Below are 27,657 nucleotides of genomic sequence, written 5' to 3'. Positions count from 1 at the left end.
CACATGTACACAAACATCAGGAGCGCACACACATCAGAGCCTTGTTAGACCACATGAGCAAACACACTCTGTTAACAAGCTCTGACCAGACATGCCCCAAAAGGCTCGAACACGCACACGCGGTGGGCTCAGGTGTGAGCTTTGAAGCTAAGAGCCATTGAAGCTGTCCCATTCCTCTTTCTCTCCTCTCTCTCTCTCTCTTTCATTCCCTCTCATTTCATTTCATCTCATCTTCTCGTCTTCATACCCCTGATCTTTCCACCCTTCCCTTCACTCTGTGGTTCTCTTCTCATCTCCCATTTCGTTTCTGGCTGAAGTGCATTGCAGCAGGTGCATCAGGGGCAGAGATAGTGCAATCTTTTCCTTGCCCGTCCTTTATGTTCCTTTATTCGTAGCCCAGCGGATATGATAAACACTTTCAACAGTCAACAGAACAAGACTTGATTTAAGTAAAACATGCTGACGGATGATAAACAAAACTGCGTATGACTCGGTTACCACCCATAACCTGGAGACGCGAGTCGTCTTTCCTACAAAAAGACAGTGTACCGCTTTCACCTTGCAAAATAACAACTAGGTTTTGCAGAAAGTAGAGGTTTAAATTACATTTAGCAAAATAAGTTGACGTGCATGTCTGCAAGTTTAAATAAAATAAATAGAAATAACCTTATTCATAATCAAAAGTCTGGTCTGGTATGTGGAAGGTTGCAGGTTCAAACCCTCATCTTTATGCTTTCGGGCAAGATGATGGGTTGCGCTCATGATTTTTCGTCACATGTGCGAGAACCCCCTGCTTCATACTTCTGCAAAGTCAGGCCGCAATTCGAAAGCTACAACCACATTACAATAAAAAATGTAATGTGAAAAATGGTTCTTTCTTTTACTCCTGATGGATAAGTGAATACGCTCACTTTAAAAAGTCACTTTATATACAAACAACCTGATAAATGGTTACGTCCGACTAACATGAACTTTTGTCACTTTTGGAGAAAGCTGTGTGGATACAGTTTCACATTTATATGAGGTTTATACAAAGAACCAGAAACACTCCCACGTTGAGGTGTGACAGGGCCTGCAAGTATCTTTATGTGAATGACAATAATGCATATGTGACATAAACCATGACTCAGATACTGAAGGTGGGCGTTGAAGAGATGCCTGAACAAAACCAAGATCAGGACCACTCAGCAGTGAACACACCATCAGAAATGAGACTCCAGCTGGCCGAGAGCCATTTGCCATGGACATCGAACACTATAACCAAAACCAAACGCAGAAAAAAATATTTACTGTATCATGCATCTTTTTTATGAATAAATACCTGTATCTATGTGCCCTTAGAGAACGCCATGCATTGCGTAGCGCATCACAAAGGTTGTGGGTTTAATTCTCAATAAATCACAGATATTGATACAATGTGTCAGCTTGAATGAACTATAGGTCACTTTGAATAAAAGTGTCTCCCATATGGATGAACGTAAATGTCATTCATGATTTTTTTAAATTTAAATTTAACCAACAAACTTTTCTTTACTTTTTTGTAACTTCTATTTCAGAATTGAATCAAATCAAGAAAACACAAGGCTTGGTTTAGGAGCTTTTCAAAGATGCTGGTACACAGCAAGCAGAATATGTTGATGATGTATTGCTCTTCTTTAGGTATCACGAACATCTAATATGGCAGAAAATATCACCACGTTGAAAGTTACCGATATTTAAATGTCTCAAGTGGCTTATTACTTCAAGAGACAACACGCTCTTTCGTTCATTAATAAAATCTAATTAATCTAACTTGGCTGTGCCAAAAATACCAGTTTCTGCATACAAATAACAAAAGATTGACATGTCACTCAAATGAACCCCTACAATATCTGAAGAAATTCGCAATTAATCCTAGATCATGCAAATTTACTTGAGAAGGACATTTGCACCAGACACTGTACAGCCTGTACTATTTATGAATGGTTTGGTCCATTATGAGATTAGAGGTAACTAAACTAATTTTAAAAATTAATAAACAGGCCAAAAGCAATGATTAAGAAAATTATGTTAAAACACATCAAACAAAACATGCGTGAAAATGGCTGGCTTGGCTATAAAAGGAGCAAAAAGACATGACCACTTTATTGTTCAGGATTATAAAGTGCCACAGCCGCATTTTTATCTCCTGTCTATATGTGAACAAAGACACACAGACACAGAAGTCTTGAGAAGGCCTCTTGCCAGGGACTGTGGGGATAACTATTGACGCCGTGACCACGCTCTTAGCTTCTAGCAAGCCAACGGTGATTCATCTTGAATTAGGCCATTATAAAACATATCACATGGCCATAGAGAATCCAATTAAGACCATGCCTCATTCTTTTGGTCTCTCGCGCTGTCCTCCTCTCCGTTTTATTCCTCTGCCTCTCCTCCACTCCCCTCGGTAAAGACATTATGCCATTTGGATTGGATTTACTGAGGTAGATTAGAAGCAGACACAGCAAAAATCCAACCCGGGCCGCCTGCAATAGTGAGGTAATGGATGGGAAAATACTGCAGCCCTCAGCATTCAGATTTGTAAATGTCTGTTTCAAAACCTTTCAAAAAAGTATCCTGTCGTCTTTTACCTGCACGTGCAGAGGCAAAAGTAAACCATGACATTTGTTATTTTCATAAAAATCACCCAAACACAAAATCCAATGTGATAAACGTGTGATTGATATCTGCTGTTGTTGATGGAGAAGACGCGCGCACGCGTGAGCGTGTGTGTATGTGAAAGCGAGATTCTGTTACAGCCGTAACTATATTAACTGTCTTGTCTTTCCTCGTTTTCATTGCTGTCAATAAAACCTGCAGCCTTCCCAGCCACAAGAAAAGCAGTCACCACAGCAACCAGCCTCCATTACAAACACACACACACATATCTGGGACAGAAGAGGAAGTGAATGCTTGATGACTGCTAAAGAAAAGGGGCTTTCAGGACCCCCTGCCTCAGACATATGGGCCGGCTCCCACCACAGGAGGCAGAAGAGATGGAACAAGAGCAAAAGGCAGAGACTCAAAGAGACTGAGCAGGAGAGATGCAGAGAATGACTGCAACAAAAGAAGAAAGGCTGGAAAAGAAAGGTGGGACAGAGTTAGTATTGAGAGAGAGAGAGAGAGAGAGAGAGAGAGAGAGAGAGAGAGGTGATGTGGCAGATCAATACTGTGACGTAGACCAGTGAATTTGCTCAGTTACATCCGTTTTTCATGCAAAACTTCAGATTAATCTTGAAAGGTACATTAAACATGCAAATACACAGTATTTACATATGTGCCTTAAAGGAACAGTTCACCCAAATATGAAAATTTTTTAATAATTTACTCAACCTCGAGTTACACATCTGTATACATTTTGTTTTGTATACAGAGAAAGGTATTTGAAAGAATGTTTGTAACCAAACCGTTCTTGGACACCATTGACTACCATAGTAGGAAGAATGGCAATGATAGTCAAGAGTTCCCCAGAACTGTTTGCTTTTCAAAATATCTTCTTGTGTGTGGCCATGGCCATAAACAGTATGTTTACAAGCATTCTTCCAAATATCTTTCTCCGTGTTCATCCGAACAAAGAAATGTGTACAGATTTCGAACAACTTGAGGGTGAGTAAATGAAGACAGAATTTTCACTTTTGGGTGTACTGTCCCTTTAACTAAAACCTGATTGATAAAACCATGAAAAGAAAATGCTGCTAGATTAATGATAGATGTTGCAACACTCAAGAAAAAATTAGGTGGCTCTTCAGCGGTTCTTTGGGATGACTGAGGTGCTATATAGAACCGCTGAAGAACCATACAGGTTCTTTATACGGAAACAGTGCTATAGCACCTCGGTCACATAAGGAACCTCCGAAGAACCTCTGAAGAACCACTGAAGCACCAAGATTTGGTTCGCACAGCTGATCTTTTCTGGCTCTCCTGTTTTTGCCAAGTGGTTGATGTCCTTAGGGCAACATCATGTTGACCCTGGGACAACATTTAAATCAACCAATCAGATTTCAGAAATAAGTTTACTGTTTATTTTAAATTTAATCTTCCAAGCAGGATTAGGTGCTTCTAGACCATTGTTTTTCACTTATCATTTCTCTGATTTTAGGGGTAAGTTATGGTTAGGGTTGGGGTTTGGTGTGGGTGTAGGTTTTATTTATAAAAATGTCGTCCTTAGGTCAACAAAATATGTTGCCCTGAGGACATCAACCACTTGGCAAAATCAGGTCGAGCGATCTTTTCTCCAGGTCTCAGACGTTGCCGGCAGTAGGTGCCTCAACTAATTGACCGCATCTCAAACGTGCCATCAATGCTGTCGTACAGCCGTGACCAATGGGACTTCATCTGAGGGATTTTCCTCCACACAGCCCAAGAGGTAACGGATCATTAGTATGCCGAACGTGGCTGCTGTGACAGACTTAGCTTTGCCACCGTGTCACCTTTTCAAATCGCGCAGCCATTAGCAGCCCTGGATGAGCGATCTGTCATGGCTAAAGTCGCCCCGTGTGCTTTTTGGCCGTTTGCAGAACCCCTCTTCTGTGTGAAAAGATGGTTTTGCTTACTCTGCACGTTGAGCCAAACCGTACGAGACACGATGGCACGGCTGCTCGCGGACCGGCCCACCTGGCACTCGTAGGGGCCGTCGTCCTTTAAAGTCATGTTGAGAATCTGTAGATGGTACTGTCCTGTCAGAGAAGTATGAGGAGAAAAGAGAAGAGAAAGATTATGAATGTGCAATTCAGTTTCAGTTACTTATGGTTCACACAGACACATACAGTATATTACATATTATGAGCTAATAACAATATTTAAACTTGTCACTCGGTTTGTAAAATTCATCAAAATAGTATATGTTTAGAATAATACACTTACAAAGGAGATCTATGGGGCAAGTGCACAGTTTCAGAATCAATTAAATATTAATATACAAGTTATTATTACCTAATATGTCTGTTTTTATTTATAATACATTAGATGGTTTCATTGGACGCACGTGCCGGGCCCGAAGTTAACTTCCGGTCTGTTTTTGTTTATAATATAACAATTTATTTATTATTTAATTTACATATATTATTACTTAATTTTGTTAATATTTTATTGTATATTAAATGTATTAAATAGAATGAAAACTACACAACAGTATTGATTCTTTGCGGAAGTCTAAGTGGTAGTTAAGTTTGGGCCAAATAACCTTTGTTTATGTTGTTGAAACATCTATTGAATTTAGCACATAGTTTTATTTTAATGTTTAAATGTATTATTCAAAAAGCAATAAACTGAGAGGAGAATTTGTTTTAAAACCCACCAGAACTCTTAAAGAAACAAGTTAAAATGCCTTTTTTTGTAATAAAAAAGATAAAGTGAAGTAAACTTCAGTCTGTAACGTTTGCCTCTCTATCGCCATCTCTGTTTGAAACATAAAACTGCAGGACCCTTTTACGTACTTGGGTAAATGTCAAAGATTTCCAGCAAATTGTACCTCAAACATACCTCAGACATTCTGTTCAACTTACAAAGTATTACTATAAGCTTACAATTATAATTTAGGTTAAGATAATCATATGTACTTGCTCAATAACAGCATTTTATCCAACCAAAAAAAGTTGCTGATTGCAGTTTCAACAAAACAAGTTTACAAATATATTAGAACTCTTAAAAACAGCTTTTCATTTCTAGTTTTAAGAATTCTACTATTAACATTAATATAGCGATGTTTTTGAAATCCAGTTTTAATTAGCCAGAAACAAATCACAGTAAAGAAATCCCAATTGTCAAAAAAGCCCAGCTAAAATTTTATGAAATCCCAAATTAATACCACCGATAATCCACCAACCCTGTAGAGACATGTAAAGCATTCATTCTACTGGATGCTGTCCTTAAACATCATTCCTTTGTGTGCAAGATGCTCGAGTTATTTACTAGCAGAATATTGTGCCACCAAGGGGTTGTTTATTCAACTACCATTCTGCCAGGATTAATGGCTGCCTCTGCGAAGTTTATGCAAGCTGTTCGAGCTTTGAACATTTCTCTTTTCCTGTTTCCCTCTGAAGAAAACCAACGTGCAGAAAATAGTATCTTGATATGACAACTTCCACAGCTCAAAGAAGGAGGTGTCAAGCAGGATGGCAAGATAATTAACACCAACCAGCACCAATTTTCAAATCCATGTGATCATAGAAGAAGAGGAAACCACTTTCAGATCATTAATGATTTTCCACTCTGGCAATGCTGTTGCCGTTCGGGGCGTTTGCGAGCATGTGTTTCAAGAAGTCCAATAATTACACGTCTGTCAACCGATATGAAATGCTGATGGGGACTCTGGCCTCTTCTCTCATTCATTTCCTTAACGTATCTTCGAGCGTGCACCTATCACATGTCACTGCATTCACGAGAGAACATGTGGGTGGCCGTCTCGTACAACTGCACGTTAAAGTTGGCAGGGTTAACATTAAATCTGCTATCTGAATGTCTTTATGATATTATTGTTATCCGTCGTGCTATTGATGCCCAGAGCCGAATGGGGTAGCAGTAGATATCGCAAGCACTTTGCACAAACTGCCTCTCTCACGCAGTACGATTTTTCATGCAGCTTTTGTCCTCTACAAAGAGGAGCAGATGCTCAGGCCTTGTTCGGTATTGTCTTTTAATTGGCTTTTTTTTACAATGCATTCTGGCCGAGCATCACAGGTTAGTTCACACCTAAGCCAACTGCACAATAATCGCAATACTCTCAATGGACATTAAAAATAGAAGTAATTCAGAGCTGATTTTTATCGTTTTTATTTATTTAATAATTTGGAGGGGAATGGAGAGGACTGTGGGCCTTTCGCTAAAAAAAAACGAATTTCTGAAATCTGTCTCCGACGCTTAAATTAGAAGCCCTTTGATAGCATCTCGCTAAGCTGTTTCTGAGAGAGCCGAGCTGCATCTAAACTAAAAAATGAGACGGAGGCTTTTGTTTCCTGACTGCACAGTATGAACTAAACAGTCTCCAGTGATTAACAGTGACAATCGCTCACATTTTGGAAAAAAAAACAAGGCTTCTTTACAGATTCAACACAATCTCAGGCAATGCGTAACTACTTTACGAGGCGGCTAATTCGTATAAATTTATCTGATCTCATTTCCAACAGTGATGGTTAGGATAAGGAGTGGGATTGATTGTTGTTTTTTCTAGTAATCATTTTAATAATAAGTTTTGTTATGATTCACGTCATACGAACTCATACAAATTAGCCTCAGATTAGGTGGACAGCAATTTCCTAAACGCTGCTTCCAATAAACAGTATCATCGGACGCACACTTCTGGCCCAAAGTTAACTAATGGTTAAAATATAACAATTTATTTTATATTTCCTTTATATTATTATTATTTTAAATTAATACTTAATTGTTTATTAATTGTATTAAATTACATTACAACTAGTCAACCGTTATTGATTTCAGCTTTATGGATGTGACATTTTGCGTTATGGCTGTGACATAAAAATGTTCAGCGAATTTACCAATGTACTGAACCATTTATTTATATTTTACTAAACCCTTGTTGATAGAGTTTAAACATCATAAAAATATCAGTCTATGCACAAGTTTTCTATTTTAAAAAAGGGAAATAAACATGTTATGGATGTTTAAAAAAAAAGGACACCGTTTTTGGAAGTTAGCAATGTTATATTTACATTTACATTTAGTAATTTAGCAGACAATTTTATCCAAAGCGACTTACAAAGAGTTCAGGAAGCAATAAAGCGATGTGTCATACAGGAACAATAATATGATAGGTGCTAATACCAAGTTACTAGTTTCCAAGCCAGAACAATACCTGTTGATAGAAAGAGAGAGGATTTTTTTTCACCTGCCAAGTATTCACAGAAGAGATTTTTAATCTCGTTTTTAATATTGTTAGAGATGTGGTTGACCGAACTGAGTTGGGAAGAATGTTCCACCAGGAAGGAGTTGTGAAGGAGAATGAGCGGGAAAGCGATTTACTGCCCTTTCGAGAAGGCAGTACAAGACGCCGCTCGTTTGCTGATCGCAGGGTTCTTGAGTGTAGGAGGGTGTGAAAGTATGCCGGTGCAGATCCAGTGATAGTCCTGTAGGCAAGCATTAGTGACTTGAATCTGATACGGGCTTCAACCGGTAGCCAGTGGAGAGAGATTAAAAGGGGTGACACATGAGTCCTTTTGGGCTGTTGGAAGATGAGGCGTGCTGCTGCATTCGGAACCAGCTGGAGTGGTTTGATAGCCTTTGCAGGAAGACCAGCAAGGAGAGCATTGCAATAGTCAAACCTTGAGATTACAAGGGCCTGTACAAGGAGTTGTGCCGCATGCTCGGTGAGATAGGGTCTAACCTTTCTAATGTTAAATAAGGCAAATTGGCATGACCGCATTGTCTTTGCAATGTGATCATTGAAGGACAGCTGGTCATCAAACATGACTCAGAGGTTCCTTTTGGAAGGAGTGATTGTGGTATTGCCAAGTTGGATGGTGAGATTGTGTTGCACCGTGGGGTGTGCCGGAAATATAAGTAGTTCTGTCTTGGCAGGGTTGAGCTGGAGGTGATGATCTTTCATCCAAACTGAGATGTCTTCTAGGCAGGCTGCAATGTGAGCTGCTACAGTGGTATCGTCTGGGTGAAACGAGATGTAGATCTGGGTGTCGTCAGCATAACAGTGATACAAGAAGCCGTGTGCCCGTATGATGGGTCCCAATGATGTTGTGTAGATAGAGAAAAGGAGCGGTCCAAGCACCGATCCCTGAGGGACCCCAGTGATCATGTGGTGAGCAGTGGACAGCGAGCCCCTCCATGACACCAGAGAGGTAGGATTTGAACCAGCGGAGAGGGGTGCCTGAGATTCCTAGAGATGACATGGTTGCTAGCAGTATCTGGTGATTGACAGTGTTGAACGCTGCAGATAAGTCTAGCAGAATCCGGACAGAGGATTTAGACTCCGCCTTGGCTAGCCGCAGTGCTTCTGTGACAGATAGCAGTTCAGTCTCAGTGGAGTGGTTTGTTTTGAAGCCGGACTGCTTGTCATCCAGTAGTTTATTCTGGAATAGGAAGGAAGACACCTGATTGAAAACTGCCCTTTCAAGTGTTTTCAAAATAAATGGGAGGAGAAAGACAGGTCTGTCGGTAGTAGAGGGGTCCAATGTGGGTTTCCTGAGTAGGGGGCGTGTAGGGCGTGACCTGGGCCTGTTTGAATGTGTATGGAAAAGTGCCGGTGAGCAGGGAGATGTTGATGATGTGTGTGAGTGCTGGTGTGAGTGTGCTGGAAATGGCCTGAAGGAGATGGGAGGGGATTGGGTCAAGGGGACAGGTGGTGGGGTGGCTGGAGAGAAGTCTGGTGACTTCAGTGTCAGTCAGTGGGGCGAAGTAGGAGAGTTCAATGTTTGAAGTGAAGGTAGTTTGTGCTGATGTCTGAGGTGCTGAAAATTGTTTGCTGATGGATGATGTTTTTTCAGTGAAAAAGTCAGCTAAGTCCTCAGCAGTCAAAGATGAAGTAGGTGGGGGAGGAGGGCAGCAAAGAAGAGAGTTAGGATGTTGTAGGATTTGTGTGAATTAAAATGCACAAACGTGTCCATTCATGAGGAATATGTACTGTTATGGATGTGACATTCCTGAAAATGGCACTAACCTGACTATGAAAAATCATGCACTAAAAATAAAACAAATGCTTTAAAAACTTGGAGAGACCTCACATGGGTATTTGACCCACCGAATGTTAATATTTGTGCTTTTGGTATAGTAAAAACCTTTGTTAAAAACTTTTCATGAATTGCCCTACCAGAAGTTAAGTTTGGGCCTCACAACGTTTGTTTATGTTGTTGCCATCTAAAAGAGAAATAAGACATTCCATTTTTATCCACAGATTCCATTTAAGACCACTTTTAAAGGATTTTTGCATTGTGACAATTGTTTTTCATGACAAATAAGCACTCTGTGCCCATCCTTCCCCTATTACCATAATACAAACCTCTATTACCATAATTCTCATCACTTTAATAAGAAATGTAAAATGTTTGGAATGAAAGACAAAAATGTGCCCAACTATCATGGGAATAAAATAGGAAAAAGTATTCTTTATTTTTGTGTTTCATTTGGTTTTGAATTAAAATGTCACCTGGATGGGTTTTCTTGAGATTGGCCCATTTAATAAACAAATGCCTCAGTTTGTCAAATTCACCCAACTTCTTGTAGCTGTACATTTTCTACTCGAGTTGTTTCAAGAACACGCTCACATTCTCCAGCTCTACTGGGACACTCGAGCACTCACGCACATCTAACAACTTGTCAGCAAATATCCCAGCAACTCGCAGACGTTTGTTTTTAATCACCGCGTGTCAGTGTTTCCATCCCTCAGAGCTCTCACCTCTCTGCTGGTCTCCTGTCATAGTGTAGCGTGGATAGCCGGGCAGAGATCTCTGGGGTCCCAGGAGCAGCCCATCTTTAACCCACTGCACGGCCCCTGAGGCCCTCAGCACTTCACACTTCAGCAGAGCCGTGGCCCCCGCCCTGACCGTCATATTACGCGGCTCTGTCTTAAACGCCTGCTGCCCATACACACCTACAAACAGAAAGCAGTGGGAAAAAATGAGGTGAGTCAAGGTTAGGATGGAGAAATCTTTCATTTACGACATGGGCTTATGTTTCTGAAGGATGCTAACTTATCAGACACCCTCAAACAGGCTTTTAACCTTTGGTCAAGGCAGATGCATGGAAACTAGTAACACTTTACAATAAAGTTGTATTTGTTAACATTAGTAAATGCATTAGCTAACATAAACTTACAATGAACAATACTTCTACAGCATTAATTAATCTTATCAAAAGTTGTATCTGTTAACATTAGTTAATGCACAATCAACAATTGTATTGGCATTATCAAAGATTAATAAATGCTGAAAAACGATATTGCTCATTTTTTGTTCATGTTAGCTTATGCATTTACTAATGTTAACAAATATAAAATTGTTGTAAAGTGTAACCGAAACATCTGATTCAGAATCAAACTGAGGAACTAGTCACATGATCTGGTCAGCCCAATCAAAATGCACCTTTTGCAAAATTCTGTCATCATCCACCCGCTCTCCTGTTGCTAAAATCTAATTAGTTTTTAATCATCAAAAGGATTGATTGAAACCAACATGCCAAAGCTTTTTACACATTTCCTTTCTTTACATTAAGAACTACAGTACATACAGTACTTAAAAGCGTTTTACCCTTTGGTCATGTCTAACAGTCAAGTAAACAGGACTGCCACAGGTTTTTCTTCAGAAAAGGTAAATGAACAACATATTGCCAGAGCCATTGAAATCTCAAGTTATCAGAGCAGGGAACAGGTTGAGTTAACACAGCTATCACATTGAGATCCAAAATAGAGCGAGACTCTCTCGTCTCTGGCCAATTATTCTCTGCCAATGTGCTGAAGGTCAACAACTAGAGACTATCGAGAGATTTTTCTTCTTTCAGAATATTTGAAAAGATAATTTATTGCCATTCAGGCTCCCATCCTTAACAAAACTCTTTGCTGAAGCTGTTGCCCAGACACTCGGGGGAACTGTGGTGCTCGTGTGGGCAAGTGCAGTTCAAATCTGGCTCGCCACATGTTCCCCTATGACTTTACATCTTTACATCATTTTCTAATCTCCACTTACTGCATATTGCACAAATTTGATGTATCCTTTAAATGTCCAATGTGTAATGTTTTGGGGGATCTATTGACAGAATTGCAATGCAATATAATATACATAACTATGTCTTCAGAGGTGTATAAAGACCTTATATAATAAAGCGTTATGTTTTTATTACAGTACCTTAGAATGAGATTGTAGCGAGGAAGGTGGGACGAGAGCCGTGGGGCAGGAAGGCGGGGCCGGTGGCGTGTGTGATAATGAGTATCAGCTGTACGCGCACCGGTCCCGCATGCCTCACGGGGAGCTAGGGAGCATAAGAGGACGAGCGACAGGACTGCCGATGAGAGAGGACCGGGCCCGGAAATGTTAAGTTTTATTTATGTTTGTGTGGCCGGCAGTCGACCGTGAGGTGGCTGCCGGCCTTTTACTTCCGTGTTATTGTTTGTTTATTTTGATTAAAGTTTGTTAAATGTTCGCCGGTTCCCGCCTCCTTCATTCCCTACATTGAACTTTGTTACAGAGATATTTCTATCTACACAGCGGTCCCTTTACATAGAATTCACCATGTTGTTTCTACAGTAGCCCAAACGGACAAACTGCTCTACAGATTGCGTTTCGCAAATATGTTATCTCCTTCGGCAAAGAAGCAAAAACGTGACATCTCAGTTCTGTGTCAGCCACCGTAGTGCTTCGAAAGGGAGGGGTGGAGAAAGCCTTTGGTTGCAATTCGCTACCTAACCGCTAAATTCTGCTAAATTTCATACACTGGATCTTTAATATTTAATGCAGTCTGTGTACAGTATACATATTGAAAAATAGTTGTAAGTAGTGTTAGTATTATGATAATATGCTATTCAGAACACTCAACCATTTCCTGTATTATATGTAAAACACTGTCCAGTGGCATTACAATGACATATACGTTCATATAAGCCATTGAAATGATGTCATATTTATGTCAAGTAACAGCTTTATATGTAAAAATGTCACAAATGGCTTGTAAATTACCCAGTAGAGGGAATTTGCCTCCCACTATGATGTTTGTGCTTAAGCATGGCTGTGCCGTTCCTCATCTCCGTGTATGTTTTATTGATGACAGATTGGAGCCAATTCTGCTCCACAAATGAGTCAATAAAGTAATTACAGAGAATTAAATCTCTCCTCCGCGAGGAGGAGATCAGGAAGAAAAAAGGTATAGAGGGATCTCAAATCCCCTTGCTGTTTTCTTAGCTGTCAATACCCATTCAGCTAACATCCACTTGGAAGAATAATGTAGGGGCTGGGAAAAGACGCCTCTTTCCTCAGCGGTCGGGTTGTGCCTTAATGATTTGTGTGTCACGCTCAACTGCTGATCATTCTTTGGGATGGGTTGGCTTGTACCTGTCATAAACGTGATTTAACGGGACACGGGGCTGACACCGACCCTCCGATGACCCCGTTGGGGAACATCGGGAAAGCAATTGTGGAAACGGTTTAATTAAAAGAATGTGGTATTTAAGTGCAGATGGAAATTTTAAGGAACAGTTCACCCAAAAATGAAGATTACGGTCTCGTTACTTTTGTTATCTTAAAAGTGATAGTTGACGCAAAAATGAAGATTATTTATTTTTTATTCATGTCATTTAAAATCTGTGGAACAAAAAAGGAGATTTTTTTAGAAATATATCAATGGTTTTGAGTCCATACGGTGAAAGTCAATGGTGTCCCAAATTATTTGCTCACCAACATTCTTCAAAGTGTTGTCTTCAAAATTTTGTGTCCTTCAAAAAAAATAGTCATACAGATTTGGAATTACACGAGGGTGAGTAATTGATGAAAGAACTTTCTTTTTTGGGTGAACTATCCCTTTAACTGCTTTTGTGTTCAGCATATGAGTCACGAGGACGAATAAATGGTAGTTTTTATTTTCGGGGGAACTGTTCCTTTAAAGTCACACACACCAGGTAGCGTCCATTCATACTTCCCTCTAGTCCTACAAGTACTTGATGTGGCGTCCAACTTTTATCAGGTTCCTCTGATGTGCTTCTGACTTCAGCTGGCCTTCAAAGACCATGATTACGCTGAGACCCTTCAGCGTGAAAAACTAAATGTAGCACGCACGAAAGGGTCAGTTATTTTAGGTTACATTTTCTTAAAAGGCTGCTCCCAAAAGCACCAGCGAGACTTTTCAAACCCCAACCTTTCTTTTGAGCCAATGACAAATATCCAGCACATCTGTGCGCACTCGACGCCGCTCAGAGACCGAGCGACAGGTGCTGCGACTTCCCATCAAGGCTGCATCAGTCACCTCACGTCAAACTTGAAGGGCGCGATTGGACGCGAGCGACAAGTCGAAAAACATATTAGCATAATGTTTACATAAATGAATACGTAAACACAGCGGCGGGATAATCAGCGTGGCACATTTAAATGTTGCTGCCGGTCGTACACGAGCGCTCGATTCCCTTCGGCTGCCTGAGAAGAAGAGATAGGAGGGGAAAGACGTGTCAAATGGGCTCTGCTCTGATTCCGAATCCTGATGTGGCGCTTTGACGTCTTATTTGAACAAGATAATGACATGGGATTAAGATGCATCACGCAAACTGACTTTTAGTCTAAAGCAGCCGTTGCTAAACCGCGGCGCCCGAACAGAAAGTATCAGTGCTAATGCGATGTACAACACTGCATTATTCTCCTCCTTTTGTAGTTTGAATAAATGTCACTCTGAGATTATAATCTCAACTATGGTGTTTTCCGTGGGATCAAAGGCGAGATCTGAAAGTTTCACAAAATGGAGTTGTGCAGTAATGGCTGGAATAGGCTACACTACAAGACTTTTAAAATCTGAACAGATTTTTAAAAACAAGGCATCATACACTTGCCGACTTTGTAAACGGTTAAGGCTAAAATGCACTACACGACTGTATCATACACTAGCAGAGTTTCCGAACGCAACAAATGCGCCTCGTTGCAAAGAACCGTATGATCAATGAAACAAACAGGTGCAGTAGTTATTGTAGCCACGTGACTGTGCGTCGGTGCGTCTGTTTTGCTCAGCGTATTACCACATCCGGTTTCCGTAGCAACTCGTTTTACTCTACTACGTGTTTGTTTGCAAAAATCCGAAACGGTGATGATTGACACCGAGTAACCATAGACATGCTCTGCTGTATCTGAATGATCTTTATTACCAAGTATGTTTAAACACACAAGGAATTCTGCTTCCAGTGCAGAAGAAAGTGCAAACATATGTGATAGTGAGAAGAATAGCGGAGCTCGATCAGAGCCTTGGCTGCCATTCGCATGCGTTTCGCGTATTTAACATCCCCCATTCAGTACACAAAATTAGTATAACGGCAACAAAAGACTTGTTATGTTCTGCAATTATAACAAATTTATACCTGCAGATGCGTTGTGTGTTTATATCTTTGCAGAGCGATCTCTTTAGGTGTTGCCATGTTTCGCGTTTCACGCATTTTGGGAGGCTAATTTAGGCTGGGTTTGTAAAGCGATTAGGTTTACCGTTTATATAGATATACAGTAGGCAATTGGGGGAATAGATATTTTTAAAGCTTTTGTCAATATAAAGCATTTACATTTGTTCTTTTTATACAAGTTTTTTTCCCGTTGCTATTTTTGGTGAAATCTGGCAACACGCGCAAGTAACAGCTCGCATCCTGTGATTTCGCACACCGCACATACAGAGTGACGTCTCTGATGCACGTTTAAATGTGGTACTGTGTAGACACACGCGGTATGTGTTGTAAAATCGGCCTAAAATATCAAACATGTTTTGATATCCTCCGACTGGAGTCTGCAGATAAAAAATCGTGTCTATACCCATCATCAACTACACGACTTTCTGTGAAAAAAGTCTGCACCGACTGCCCAAAATCGGCAGACATTCTGCAACAACTTTCGACTAGCCCCGACTGGAAATCTGGGCAAAAATCATGCAAAGTCGGGTAGTGTATTTCAGGTTTAAGTCACTATGAAAAAATATAACATTTGTTCTTCGCCTGGTTTAAAGAGGAACATTTTTGATCATCTGAGTAATACTGTATGTTATCTATAAGGAAAAAACATATGAATATTAATAGACACACAGAAATACCAATACAGTTTCATGGCAATTTGTAACTATTTTAAAAGTCGGCTAATTTGTATGAATTTATTAACTCATTTGTAAATTTTGGTATGCATTCGTGCCAGTGCCAGTTAGGTTAAGGGGTGGGGCTTTGTAACTGCTTTTCTCAAAAATCATGTTTTTGCACAATTTACTTAAAGGAAAAGTTCACCCAAAAATAAAATTCTGTCGTCATTTACTCACCCTCAAGTTGTTCTAAATCTGTATTAGAAAAATTTGTTCTGATGAACACAGAGAAAGATATTTGGAAGAATTCTTATACCAAACGGTTCTTGCACCATTGACTACCAAAGTAGGAAAAAATGCTTTATACATTTCTTTTTTCCGTTGAACACAAAATAGGATATTTTGAAAGAATGTATGAAAGCAAACCGTTCTGGGACACTTTTGACTATTATTGGCATTTCTCCTACTATGGTAGTCAATGGTGGACAAGAACTGTTTGGTTACAAGCATTCTTCCAAATATCTTTCTCTGTGTTAACATAAAGAAATTCGTACTGATTTGGAAAAACTTCCACTTGACAGAATTTTTATTTTTTGGTGAGTTGCCCCTTTAATATAAATCCATAAAAAATATCCATGTGAGATTACACTGAAAATACAGGTTGGAGATTATTCCTTCGATGTACTGCCAGACATTAACACATTTCTTTCATAATATTATATAATATTTCTTAATATATTGTATTTCAACAGTGTTACTTGTTCATGGAATAAACATATAACTGAAATGATTATTTACAAAGAAAGAACTGATATCAGTTGCCGTCCACAAAGTCGTTTCCAACCTGTTTGAAATAAAGGTTCTGAGATCTCAATCCAAGTTCAGATTTAAAAACCGTCAAAAATGACAACTCACTCCAGGTGCCAAAATGCCATTCTTCATGTGAGAATGAGATCTGAGTGAAATCTTTAGTCTACTTCTCACACAGTGCAATTATTTGGTTTCAGAAGATGTGGAATATAGTACAGACGTTATATAAATTACTTTATAAATGGTTCTTTATGTCTCATGGTGTGTTGAAGCTTGACAGTTAATACATACTTGTCATTGCCTAAAAAATGCTTAAAGAGTAAATATTTTGTGAATTTTAAGGTCCTCCTTGGGTTTATGGAGTGTCCAACAACAAGTTTACGTACATACATGGCGTAAAAACACTTTCATTTTCTAATAATCTTCTTCTTCTTTTCCTTTCGGCTGTTCCCTTCAGGGGTCGCCACAGCGAATCATCTGCCTCCATCTAGCCCTATCCCCTGCATCCTCTTCTCTCAGACCTACTACCTTCATGTCCTCCTTCACTACATCCATAAACCTCCTCTTTGGTCTTCCTCTTGGCCTCCTGCCTGGCAGCTCTAACCTCAGCATCCTTTTACCGATATATTCACTCTCCCTCCTCTGAACATGTCCAAACCATCTCAACCTGGCCTCTCTAACTTTGTCTCCAAAACATCTCACATGTGCTGTCCCTCTGATGTACTCATTCCTGATCCTATCCATCCTCGTCACTCCCTAAGAGAACTTCAACATCTTCAGCTCTGCTACCTCTAACTCTTCCTCCTGTCTTTTCCTCAGTGCAACTGTCTCCAAACCATACAACATCGCTGGTCTCACTACTGCCCTGTACACCTTTCCTTTAATTCTTGCTGGTACTCTTTTATCACACAACAGACCTGACACTTTTCTCCACCCATTCCAACCTGCCTGCACACGCTTCTTCACCTCTTTTCCACACTCCCCATTACTCTGGACTGTTGACCCTAAGTACTTAAAATCCTGCACCTTCTTTACCTCTTCTCCCTGTAACCTCACTGTTTCACTTGGATCCCTCTCATTCACACACATGTATTCTGTCTTGCTGCGACTAACCTTCATTCCTCTTCTCTCCAGAGCAAACCTCCACCTCTCTAGACTTTCCTCCACCTGCTCCCTGCTCTCACTACAGATCACAATATCATCCGCAAACATCATAGTCCATGGAGATTCCTGTCTGACCTCATCTGTCAGCCTGTCCATCACCACCGCAAACAAGAAGGGGCTCAGAGCCGATCCTTGATGCAGTCCCACCTTCACCGTGAACTCCTCTGTCACACCTACCGCACACCTTACCACTGTCCTACTGCTCTCATACATATCCTGCACCACTCTAACATACTTCTCTGCCACTCCAGACCTCCTCATACAATACCACAGCTCCTCTCTTGGCACCCTGTCATACGCTTTCTCTAAATCTACAAAGACACAATGCAGCTCTTTCTGACCCTCTCTGTACTTCTCCATCAACCTTCTCAAAGCAAATATCGCATCTGTAGTGCTCTTTCTTGGCATGAAACCATACTGCTGCTCACAAATGCTCACTTCTCCCCTTAGCCTTGCTTCCACTACTCTTTCCCACAACTTCATTGTATGGCTCATCAGCTTAATACCTCTGTAGTTTCCACAACTCTGCACATCTCCCTTGTTCTTAAAAATCGGCACCAAAACATTTCTCCTCCATTCCTCAGGCATCCTCTCACTCTCTAAGACCTCGTTGAACAACCTAGTTAAAAACTCTACTGCCATCTCTCCTAGACACTTCCATACCTCCACTGGTATGTCATCCAGACCAACCGCCTTTCCTCTCTTCATCCTCTTCAAAGCTCTCCTAACTTCACCCTTGCTAATCCTTTCTACTTCCTGCTCAACAATAGTTGCCTCTACTACTCTTCTCTCCCTGCCATTTTCCTCATTCATCAGTTCCTCAAAGTACTCCTTCCATCTTTCCCTCACCCTCCTGTCACCTGTTAACACATTTCCATCTCTATCTTTAATCACTCTAACCTGCTGCACATCCTTTCCATCTCTATCCCTCTGCCTCGCCAACCGATACAAATCCCTCTCACCTTCCTTACTATCTAACCTTGCATACATATCCTCATAAGCTTTCTGTTTGGCCTTTGCAACCTCTATCTTAACCTCACGCTGCATCTCCCTATATTCCTGTCTACTTTCCTCCGTCCTCTCACTGTCCCACTTCTTCCTAGCTAACCTCTTCCTCTGGATACTCTCCTGAACTTCCTCATTCCACCACCAAGTCTCCTTGTCTTCTTTTCTCCTTCCAGATGATACACCTAGCACCTTCCTACCTGTCTCCCTGATCACTTTGGCTGTAGTAGTCCAGTCATCTGGAAGCACCTCCTGACCACCTAAAGCCTGTCTCAACTCTTCCCTGAAAACAACACGGCACTCTTCCTTTTCCAACTTCCACCACTTTGTCTTCTGCTCTGCCTTTGCTCTCTTCATCTTCCTCACCACCAGAGTCATCTTACACACCACCATCCTATGCTGTCTAGCTACACTCTCTCCTACCACTACTTTGCAATCGCTAATCTCCATCAGATTACAGCGTCTACATAAAATATAGTCCACCTGTGTGCTCCTGCCACCACTCTTATATGTCACCCTGTGTTCCTGCCTCTTCTGAAAGTACGTGTTCACCACAGCCATCTCCATACTTTTAGCAAAGTCTACCAACCTCTGTCCTTCTGGGTTCCTTTCCTGAAGACCAAACCTGCCCATCACTTCCTCATCCCCACTATTCCCTTCACCAACATGTCCATTAAAGTCTGCGCCTATCACCACTCTCTCACCTCTGGGAACACTCTGCATCACTTCCTCAAACTCGCTCCAGAATCTGTCTTTCTCCTCTTGCTCACAACCTACTTGTGGAGCATAAGCACTGACAACATTCAACATCACACCTTCAATTTCTAGCTTCAGACTCATCAACCTATCTGACACTCTCTTTACCTCCAGAACATTCTTCACACACTCCTCCTTCAGGATCACTCCTACTCCATTTCTCTTCCTGTCCGCACCATGATAAAACAGTTTAAACCCCGCTCCAATGCTTCTAGCCTTGCTCCCTTTCCACCTGGTCTCCTGGACACACAGAATGTCGACTTTCCTCCTCTGCATCATATCTACCAGCTCTCTGCCTTTACCTGTCAACGTACCAACATTCAAAGTCCCTACTTTCAGTCTGAAACTCCTGCCTTTCCTCTTCTCTCTCTGCCTACGGACACGCCTTCCTCCTCTAACACACCTTCCTCCTCTCCTTTGACCAACAGTAGCCCAATTTCCACCAGTGCCCTGTAGGTCAACGGCACCGATGGCGGTCGTTGTTAACCCGGGCCCCGACCGATCCGGTATGGAAGTCATGTTAGTGATTCGCATATTTGATTTGGCAAAAGTTTTATGTCGGATGCCCTTCCTGACACAACCCTCTCTATTTATCCGGGCTTGGGACCGGCACAAAAAGTACACTGGCTTGTGACCTCCTGTGGCTAATAATAGGCAGTTATTATTACCTTACTTCTTGACTGACTCTCAAATTGTTTGTTTATTCATAATTATATTATATTATATATTATTTGTAAATTATTCATCCGTCTAATCACTTCCTTTCTGTCAGCCTACTCTGATCTGATTGGTCAGATGGTCTAGTCTGTTGTGATTGGTCTACCATGTGCAGTGTCGCAAATGGAACGTAGGCGGGCATTACACGGAGTGACGCAAATCTGACCCGAAACTGAAAATAGAACGACAGACGTCTCATTGTACACTCTCAGAAAAATGTATAAAAACTGTCACTGGGAAAGAAGGGACCATGTAGGTACAGATACGTATACATCTGGTACCAACTGAGGTACTAATATGTTGTCTTTAGTATACTTTTTGAAGGGTACCGTCCCAGAGACAGCTTTTGTTTCTTTATTATTTAGAGAGTGTATGTTCTGTACAGTATATGTATACAAATAAGAGCATACCAGCATAAATTGATGCGGTAAAAAATGACTGAATGATTAAGTGATCTGTTCTTTGAAAATCACTTAGAAATCTTCATTCCTCTTTCTATCACATCTCCAGCACACTACACACAAATACACTTTTTGTTTTTTTCCTTTTTAATTCTGTCTTAGCAAAGACATTCTACACACAAAAACATTCACAGCAAGAAGGTTCCACACAATTATTTCCATTGCAGCCACGCAGCAACATGCTGCTATCAAGGCCAAATTGAGCCTTGGCATACAGTAACCGATTTTATCTTGACTAAACTTGATTGTTGCAGTCTGCTAATATACTGTACAGGGGGCAGAGTTGTTATGAAATAAACGCTCACTTCAAGATGGGAGATGGAGGCCTGGCATTCTATGTTAAATGCACCCTGGACCAACGGGGGGCCACCAAACATGTCTTTAAAACGACTGATTGTATCAAGGCCGGACCCCATGAAATCTTTTGGTGGCTCTGTGTATGTGGAGGCAGAAAGGGAAAATGCAACAATCGATCATTACAGTAAATTGCCTGGGCTATTCTTGCTATTCAGATCCAGTTTTCTCTAGCTGAGTGATGCTGATGAGGGAGCATTTACCACATGTTTCTGTGCTAGCTGATGATTTGAACATTTGCTTGTGGGAACAATTGGCTAGCTATATGTTTATTCATATTGTGACATATAAAAAGCATTTTATAAGCATATAGACATCTTCGGATGACATAAACAACGCTAGTTCAATGCTGGTCCAGAAGAAATTCCTGTTTCAGTTATTTAACACTACACAAACGTTTGAACAAAATACAACCAACAGAATACTTATAACCACAAATATCTTTAATATTCAATTATATACAGTATATATATATATATAATATATATATATAAAAGATTTGAAGAAGAAAAACAGAAACCGGAAGTGTTTATATCTTGCAATGTGGTCCACAGAAGCATTGCATCTTATCGTATATGAGGAGCTAAGATACAGCGATGGTACAAGATGAAATTACTATGGTACTTTGTTCTATACCATAATACTGAATGATCCATACCCTTACAAAAACATACTTTGACGTAGGGCTGTTTAACGATTAATCGCGATTAATCGCATCCAGAATAAATATATACATCTGCATGTGTTTATAAATACAAAATTAATATGCACAGTGCACAGACATATATTATTATACACACAAACTTTTATTCTGAATTAATCAGCAAACAGCCCTATACTTTGGCGGTACATTTCTGGTATATTTCGAATAAAATATGTTTATCATAGACAAATCAGTTTCAATTGCTAGTTTCTGAGTGGCTCTCAGAACTTTCTTGTATTCATATATACTTTCGTACAAATATATATTCTGTTAAAAGAAAAAGCATTCACTTTACGTGCCACTTAGTCAGACATCTTTGCCATTAACAACTGTTTTCACACATTAGTAAAGCTATAGAGACTCAGATTGCTATAATAAGTCCTTGATCTCATTATGCTGTTAAAATTAAATACCTTTGCGTAAAAATTTGTGTATCTATTCGTGTAATGAATGTAAAGAAGCTGAATTTGACCTTCCAACAGTACCATTGAAATGTGCTAGAAGAAAGAGGATCACTGAAGACAAGCATCCCATCTCCACCGATCACAGGCCAGCAGAAATCTGCAGAAAAAGCAAAGAAAGAAATGTACAAATGCAAAGACACAGTTACACTTAAGAAGGTCTAGGACATTACAATGGCTCGTCTTGATTTTTGTTCTGACTTTGAAGCACTTCTTCTGAATAAGTTCAGGTTTTCAAAGAGAACCTTAACACTTCAAAGCGAAGCCCAGGGAATATATGTTTCTAGTGCATGGCAAGAGCGCTCTTAGGGTTCATGGACATTATGCCACGCTTTAGCCTGCCTCAATACAGCCCGTCTCTCTCTCTCTCAAAGCCAATCGTGCTTGCGTTTCAAGTCAGGTCCCAATCTCTTCAAATTACCAACCACGGTGGAACAAATAATAGTGATTTACTTAATTAAAAACTAAACATTTTCCCATCTAAATAAACAAAAGAAATTGAAAGCACAGACTCCTTGAGGCATCTCCCTCGGTCCATTAGTTGCAGTCCAATGGGCTTTGATAGGAATAAACTCGCAGTCAATTATACTCTGCGCCCGCAAACAGTCCGTCGCCAAACTGTGAATGCGCAGACTGCAATCTCCCTCCTCGCGCATTGAACGGATGGAGGGCTTTTAGCTGGAGAGCGTGCGCGTCCTTTATTTTACATTCCTTAAATATATCCCTTCATTTCCCTCCCTATCTTCTTTTGTGCGTCTCTCTCGCTCTGGAGTTTTCTCCTTCTCATGTTCCCCAAGTGTGTCACAGACTAATCAAAAGACAGACCCACAGTTTTTGTTCTCAATTCAGTGCTTTTCAACTCACTTTGCTTGTTGGGAAAATTAATCTCGCCTGTTTTTCTTCGGAGGCAAACCCAGTTTGGCGTGTCATTGGAGAGAGCGTTTCGCTGTGAACGGTTCGTGTCTGGAGTTGTTTTGAATGAGTCAGCGCTTTCTGTCCAGGTCTTTAATGAGATGTTCTCGAGGCCTGTCTAAAGTCCCGCTGCCTTCAACTTTCAAAGACAAACAACATCCTTAATTGCAGAGAAAATATCAAGTTGCACAGGAACGAGAAATTCATTTGCTTTTTTTTTGCTCATGTTCCTGTGTCTTGTCAAACTACCCTACTGCAACATCGCTGGTATATTTAACTCAACAGATGAGGACAGCTCAAAAAAACAGTTTGAGTTTGATGTGAAAGAAAACAGTTTTGCCGTGCTAAAGGTTTTGTTGTGAATGCTGGCATTTACACCTGGTATCTAAACTATCCTAAGCCTGGTAGAGCATTGCATAAGCGACACAAAAAAAAGAAAAAACATTGGTTTAAATCCAAAAGACTACTGATAAAAGTATAGCTTAAATGCACCGTAAGCCAGTTTGTATAAAAACATATGTTTTGAATGGCTCCGCTGGTTCCAGCTGGTCTTTCTGGCAGGGTTAACATATCACAAGAAATGCGAACAACAATTTCCAAATATAAATCTGAAGTGAGCCAATTTATCTCAATTCATACTCATGGGCACTGGTAAAACCTCCACAAATCACATGAAATTTTAGGTTTGCTCGGAAAAATATGATATGCATGACTACTTCTGAATGGCTTCAATGGAAAAATATGCTTTTCGCACTCACATAAGAATCTTTCATTGAAATATATTCAAACCCACTGTTGCATCGACCAGCAAAAGACAAAAATTGCTTGGTGCACTTTTCAGTTAAATGCATTTTTGTCCTCACAAAAGTGCAACGTTGACATTGCACGTCTTGCTGAATAAGAATTATATGCTGCCGTGCTAGATTGAACAGCACAGTAATCTGCTCAGATACAAGCTGGATACCGAGAAATGTCAATACCATTCCCGCACGCTGTCACGGATGTCATTTCACCCAGTGACAACTGATGCTTGTTCTGCAATTTGTTTACATCTCATATATGTCCTTGCATGCTTCCTCGTGCCTTTGAATGTGGCAAGTTTTATACGAAATTCAATTTTGCACGGTAAGTAAAAGCCAGGATGGTTTTTGCTGGATCAGGATGGGCCGGAGCGAGGAGGATATGACAGGCAGTGGTCACGTCCCCATTTGAATCTTTTTCTTGTTACATCACCAAACAACTCGTATACTCTCAAACTTGGGCCTATTGGATGCAATACCGGCATGACATTTCTCAATGTGCAGAACATGAAATCTGCTTCCTGACCAGAAAATGCAAAATTGTATTGTAAATCCAAACCAGCAGTTGGCAAAGCAAACATACATGCCAAGTTGGAGTTACAGTAGCTTTAAAATCAGAAGCCATGAGTCACATTTGTAAGATATAGTACCACTCCGTTTAGACAAACTTGACAAAAATGTTTCAATGTTTAAAATTCAGTTTTTAGACATTGTGCCAACATATTAATATTCTTTAATTAGACAACTAAAATAAAACATTCGTTTTTTAAATGGATTACTTGGACTAATAATGAATAAAAATCAGCCAATAAGACTCCTGAAATCCTGAAAAAGATTCCCGGGTTGCAGGAAATTCTGTCATCATTTACTCACCCTCACGTTGTTCCAAATCTGTACACATTTCTTTGTTCTGATGAACACAGAGAAATATATTTGGAAGAATGCTTATAACCAAACATTTAATGGCCACCATTGCCCACCATAGTAGGAAAAAAATGCTTTATAAATTTCTTTGTTCTGTCGAACACGAAATAATATATTTTGAAGAATGTTGGAAAGCAAACAGTTCTGGGGCACTATTGACTACCATTGTTCTTTTTCCTACTATGGTGGTCAATGGTGGCCAAGAACTGTTTGGTTACAAGGATTCTTTTCTTGGTGTGCAACAGAACAAAGAAATGTATACAAAAACTTGGGGGTGAGTAAATAATTTTATAAAATTGTATAAATGAAGTAATAAGAATGACATTTTTGGGGTGTAAACTGTCCCTTTAATACCTCAAGAAGCTAAATGATAAAATCCCAAGAGTACAATTTTGCAAATTCTAGGCAAAGTGTGACAACTTTGAAGATGCTAAAATATAACAGTGTTAATTTATTTTGAATGCTTTCAGTCATAACATAATCCCCCCAGTTACAATTATGTTTTTTCATGTTTTTTTATTAGTTTACTACTATTCTAAAATGTAATCTAAACAAATAATATAAAATGCAAAATACTGCAGGACAATTGTGATTATGCTCAATAATGACGTAAATTCATCATTCCTTGCTAACTTTGAAATGCACAGACAGAAACTCACTGACAGTTAAAGGATTAAACCGTTGTGTTACGGTGAAAATGGGCCCATCATAAGACCTATGATGGTTTCACCCACTTTTAGCTTCTGCTGAAGAGGCAGTGCGGTTAAAATGTTCTGCGTCTTGCCGTTTCAACTCAGTTTCTCAGCTTCTACACAAAAATACTTCTGTCTTTCTCGCCATCCATCCCCCTGACACAAAAGCCAACTTAGAACTGACAACAGAAAGACACAGACAGAGACAGAGAGAGAGAGAGAGAGAGAATTGGCCTCCTTTCCACCCTCTTTATATTCCCTCTCACTTGTCGTCTTAAAGCCAAAGGAGAGATGTAAGAAACTAAAACATATACAAGAAAAAAAGAGAAAAGTTTCTTTGAGTGTGATAAAGCACTTGAATGTGAGAGAATTCAGCTCACCTGTTTCACCGCCCGGCTTTGTCTCGATCTGGAGGTTCTCGTCTGAAGACGTTCACCAGCTCTGGTGAAGAAATGCCAGCGGGGCTGCCGTACAAACATCCTCCTCATCCTGACAGTTTAAAAAAGCCTGACAGTAACAGAAGAGTGGAATGAGGGAGGTTGAGCTGAGATGAAATGAGATGACGTATAAACTGTTGACTTCAAAAAAGACGAGAAGCTCCTCTAACACGCCACTCCACACGGCTGGCCTGTTTTTCATCTGATCACCTTTAGACAGTAGTGAGTCTATAATGAGATTTACAAGACGATGCTAACATGTAGGACAACCCTCACGGGAATTCGTGAAATTGTCACGAACTGTAATCTATTAATTTGTGTTCATCAACACGAATTTCCTCTTTTTTTCGTGTCACTCGGCACGACTTTTTTTCGTGTCTCCAGCACGACAATTTTTCAATACACAGACCGCGCATGTACATTTATATATTTCTAACCTGATATCAAAAGAATTTGCAAATACGGATTATATCTTACCTCACCCCAAACCCTAAAATCACAGCCGCAAAGGCTAATTTAGCTAAAAATGCTAGTTTCACGAGGTGGCAATGATAAATGGCTACCCTAACCCCGCCCCCTAAACCTAACGTCATTAAAGTCATATCATGACAAAACATACGAATAAGATCTTATGGAAATAGGAATTCAGGAATGAGCCACCTTGTAAAATAGGTTGATATATATTCATACATATGAACTATATCGCGTATTAAAGTACTTTTGATGGAAAGTCGTGCTGACTGACACGGAAAAAGGGGGAAATTCGTGCACAAATTAATAGATTACAGTTCGTGACAATTTCACGAATTCCCGTGAGACTGTGTTGTGTAGGATGTGGCTTTTCTAATGGACTACATTCACTGCACAATGATGATTTTATTTCATTTCTAGTAGTCTTTAACGCTGTTTGTGTCTTGTGGGATTGCGGTACCCTCGCCAACACCGGAGTGAGCGCAGCAGTCTCCGCAGCGACCAGTTTTGTAACATTTACGCTCATGCATAATAAATGTTTCAGAGACTATTCACTTTATTTTATATACTGAACACTCCTCAGGGGCGGCCGTCGCTCCCTCATCGCGCTCAGCAACAGATTTTACAGCGAATTCATTTTCCACAACTGAATATTTGATTGTGTGCTGGAAACCGCTGCTTTTCCTACTGTAGTTCTTCTTTTTTATTATTACGATTATATACCAAAGAGAACTGTTGTTTGGGACGGAGACAGGTATTTACTTTTCTGCTTGCGACGGCACCGAGGAACAAACAGTTGGAACCCTCAGTGATTCTCGAATGGATTTTGTTCTTTAGAAATGTCTAGACTTATAGAGACTGGGAAACACTCGTGACATTTTCCTCTTGAGAATCAAACCCTTTGTCAGTGTTCCAGAAGGCTGTTTTTTTCAGACAGTGGCAGTTAACTTTAATGCCGTGTATGGATTTGAGTGGTTACAAAGAAATAAGTAATGCTATAGTCAGCACATCCACAGCACACATATGCAGTGACCCACACTTAAAAATGTATGAATGTCAATGCATTGTTTCTCTCAGAACGTATGTACGGTATAGTTCTCCTATAGCTCACAGTCATATAAATTCACATTTACATTTCACATTCGTTTGGCAGATGCTTTTGTACAAAGAGACGTACAGTGCATTCAGGCTATACATTGTTTTATGTGTGCTGATTTGACTCTGATGTGGCCTGATGTGACACAAACTAAGAAGGAAAACTGTGCTGTAAAAC

The 27,657-nt window shown here is 40.2% G+C and overlaps 1 protein-coding gene across 1 annotated transcript in view; it reads right to left on the bottom strand.

The window, feature by feature from the left end:
• nphs1 (NPHS1 adhesion molecule, nephrin) overlaps positions 1-25,960 on the bottom strand; it is a 70,087-nt gene extending 44,127 nt beyond the window's left edge. Inside the window, exons 1-4 of the mRNA XM_057351412.1 lie at positions 25,857-25,960; positions 22,173-22,248; positions 10,382-10,576; positions 4,572-4,694 (exon numbers count right to left, since the gene is read on the bottom strand). Of these exons, the coding sequence (XP_057207395.1) occupies positions 4,572-4,694; positions 10,382-10,576; positions 22,173-22,221 (367 nt within the window). The 5' untranslated portion in view covers positions 22,222-22,248; positions 25,857-25,960. The remainder of the gene's footprint in view (positions 1-4,571; positions 4,695-10,381; positions 10,577-22,172; positions 22,249-25,856) is intronic.
• Between the last annotated feature and the right edge of the window lie 1,697 nt (positions 25,961-27,657).

This window comes from Triplophysa rosa, linkage group LG14 (genome assembly GCF_024868665.1).
Source record: "Triplophysa rosa linkage group LG14, Trosa_1v2, whole genome shotgun sequence".
Classification (NCBI taxonomy): domain Eukaryota; kingdom Metazoa; phylum Chordata; class Actinopteri; order Cypriniformes; family Nemacheilidae; genus Triplophysa; species Triplophysa rosa.
The sequence above is the reverse complement of the archived record's forward strand: the minus strand, read 5'-3'. Positions and strand labels throughout refer to the sequence as shown.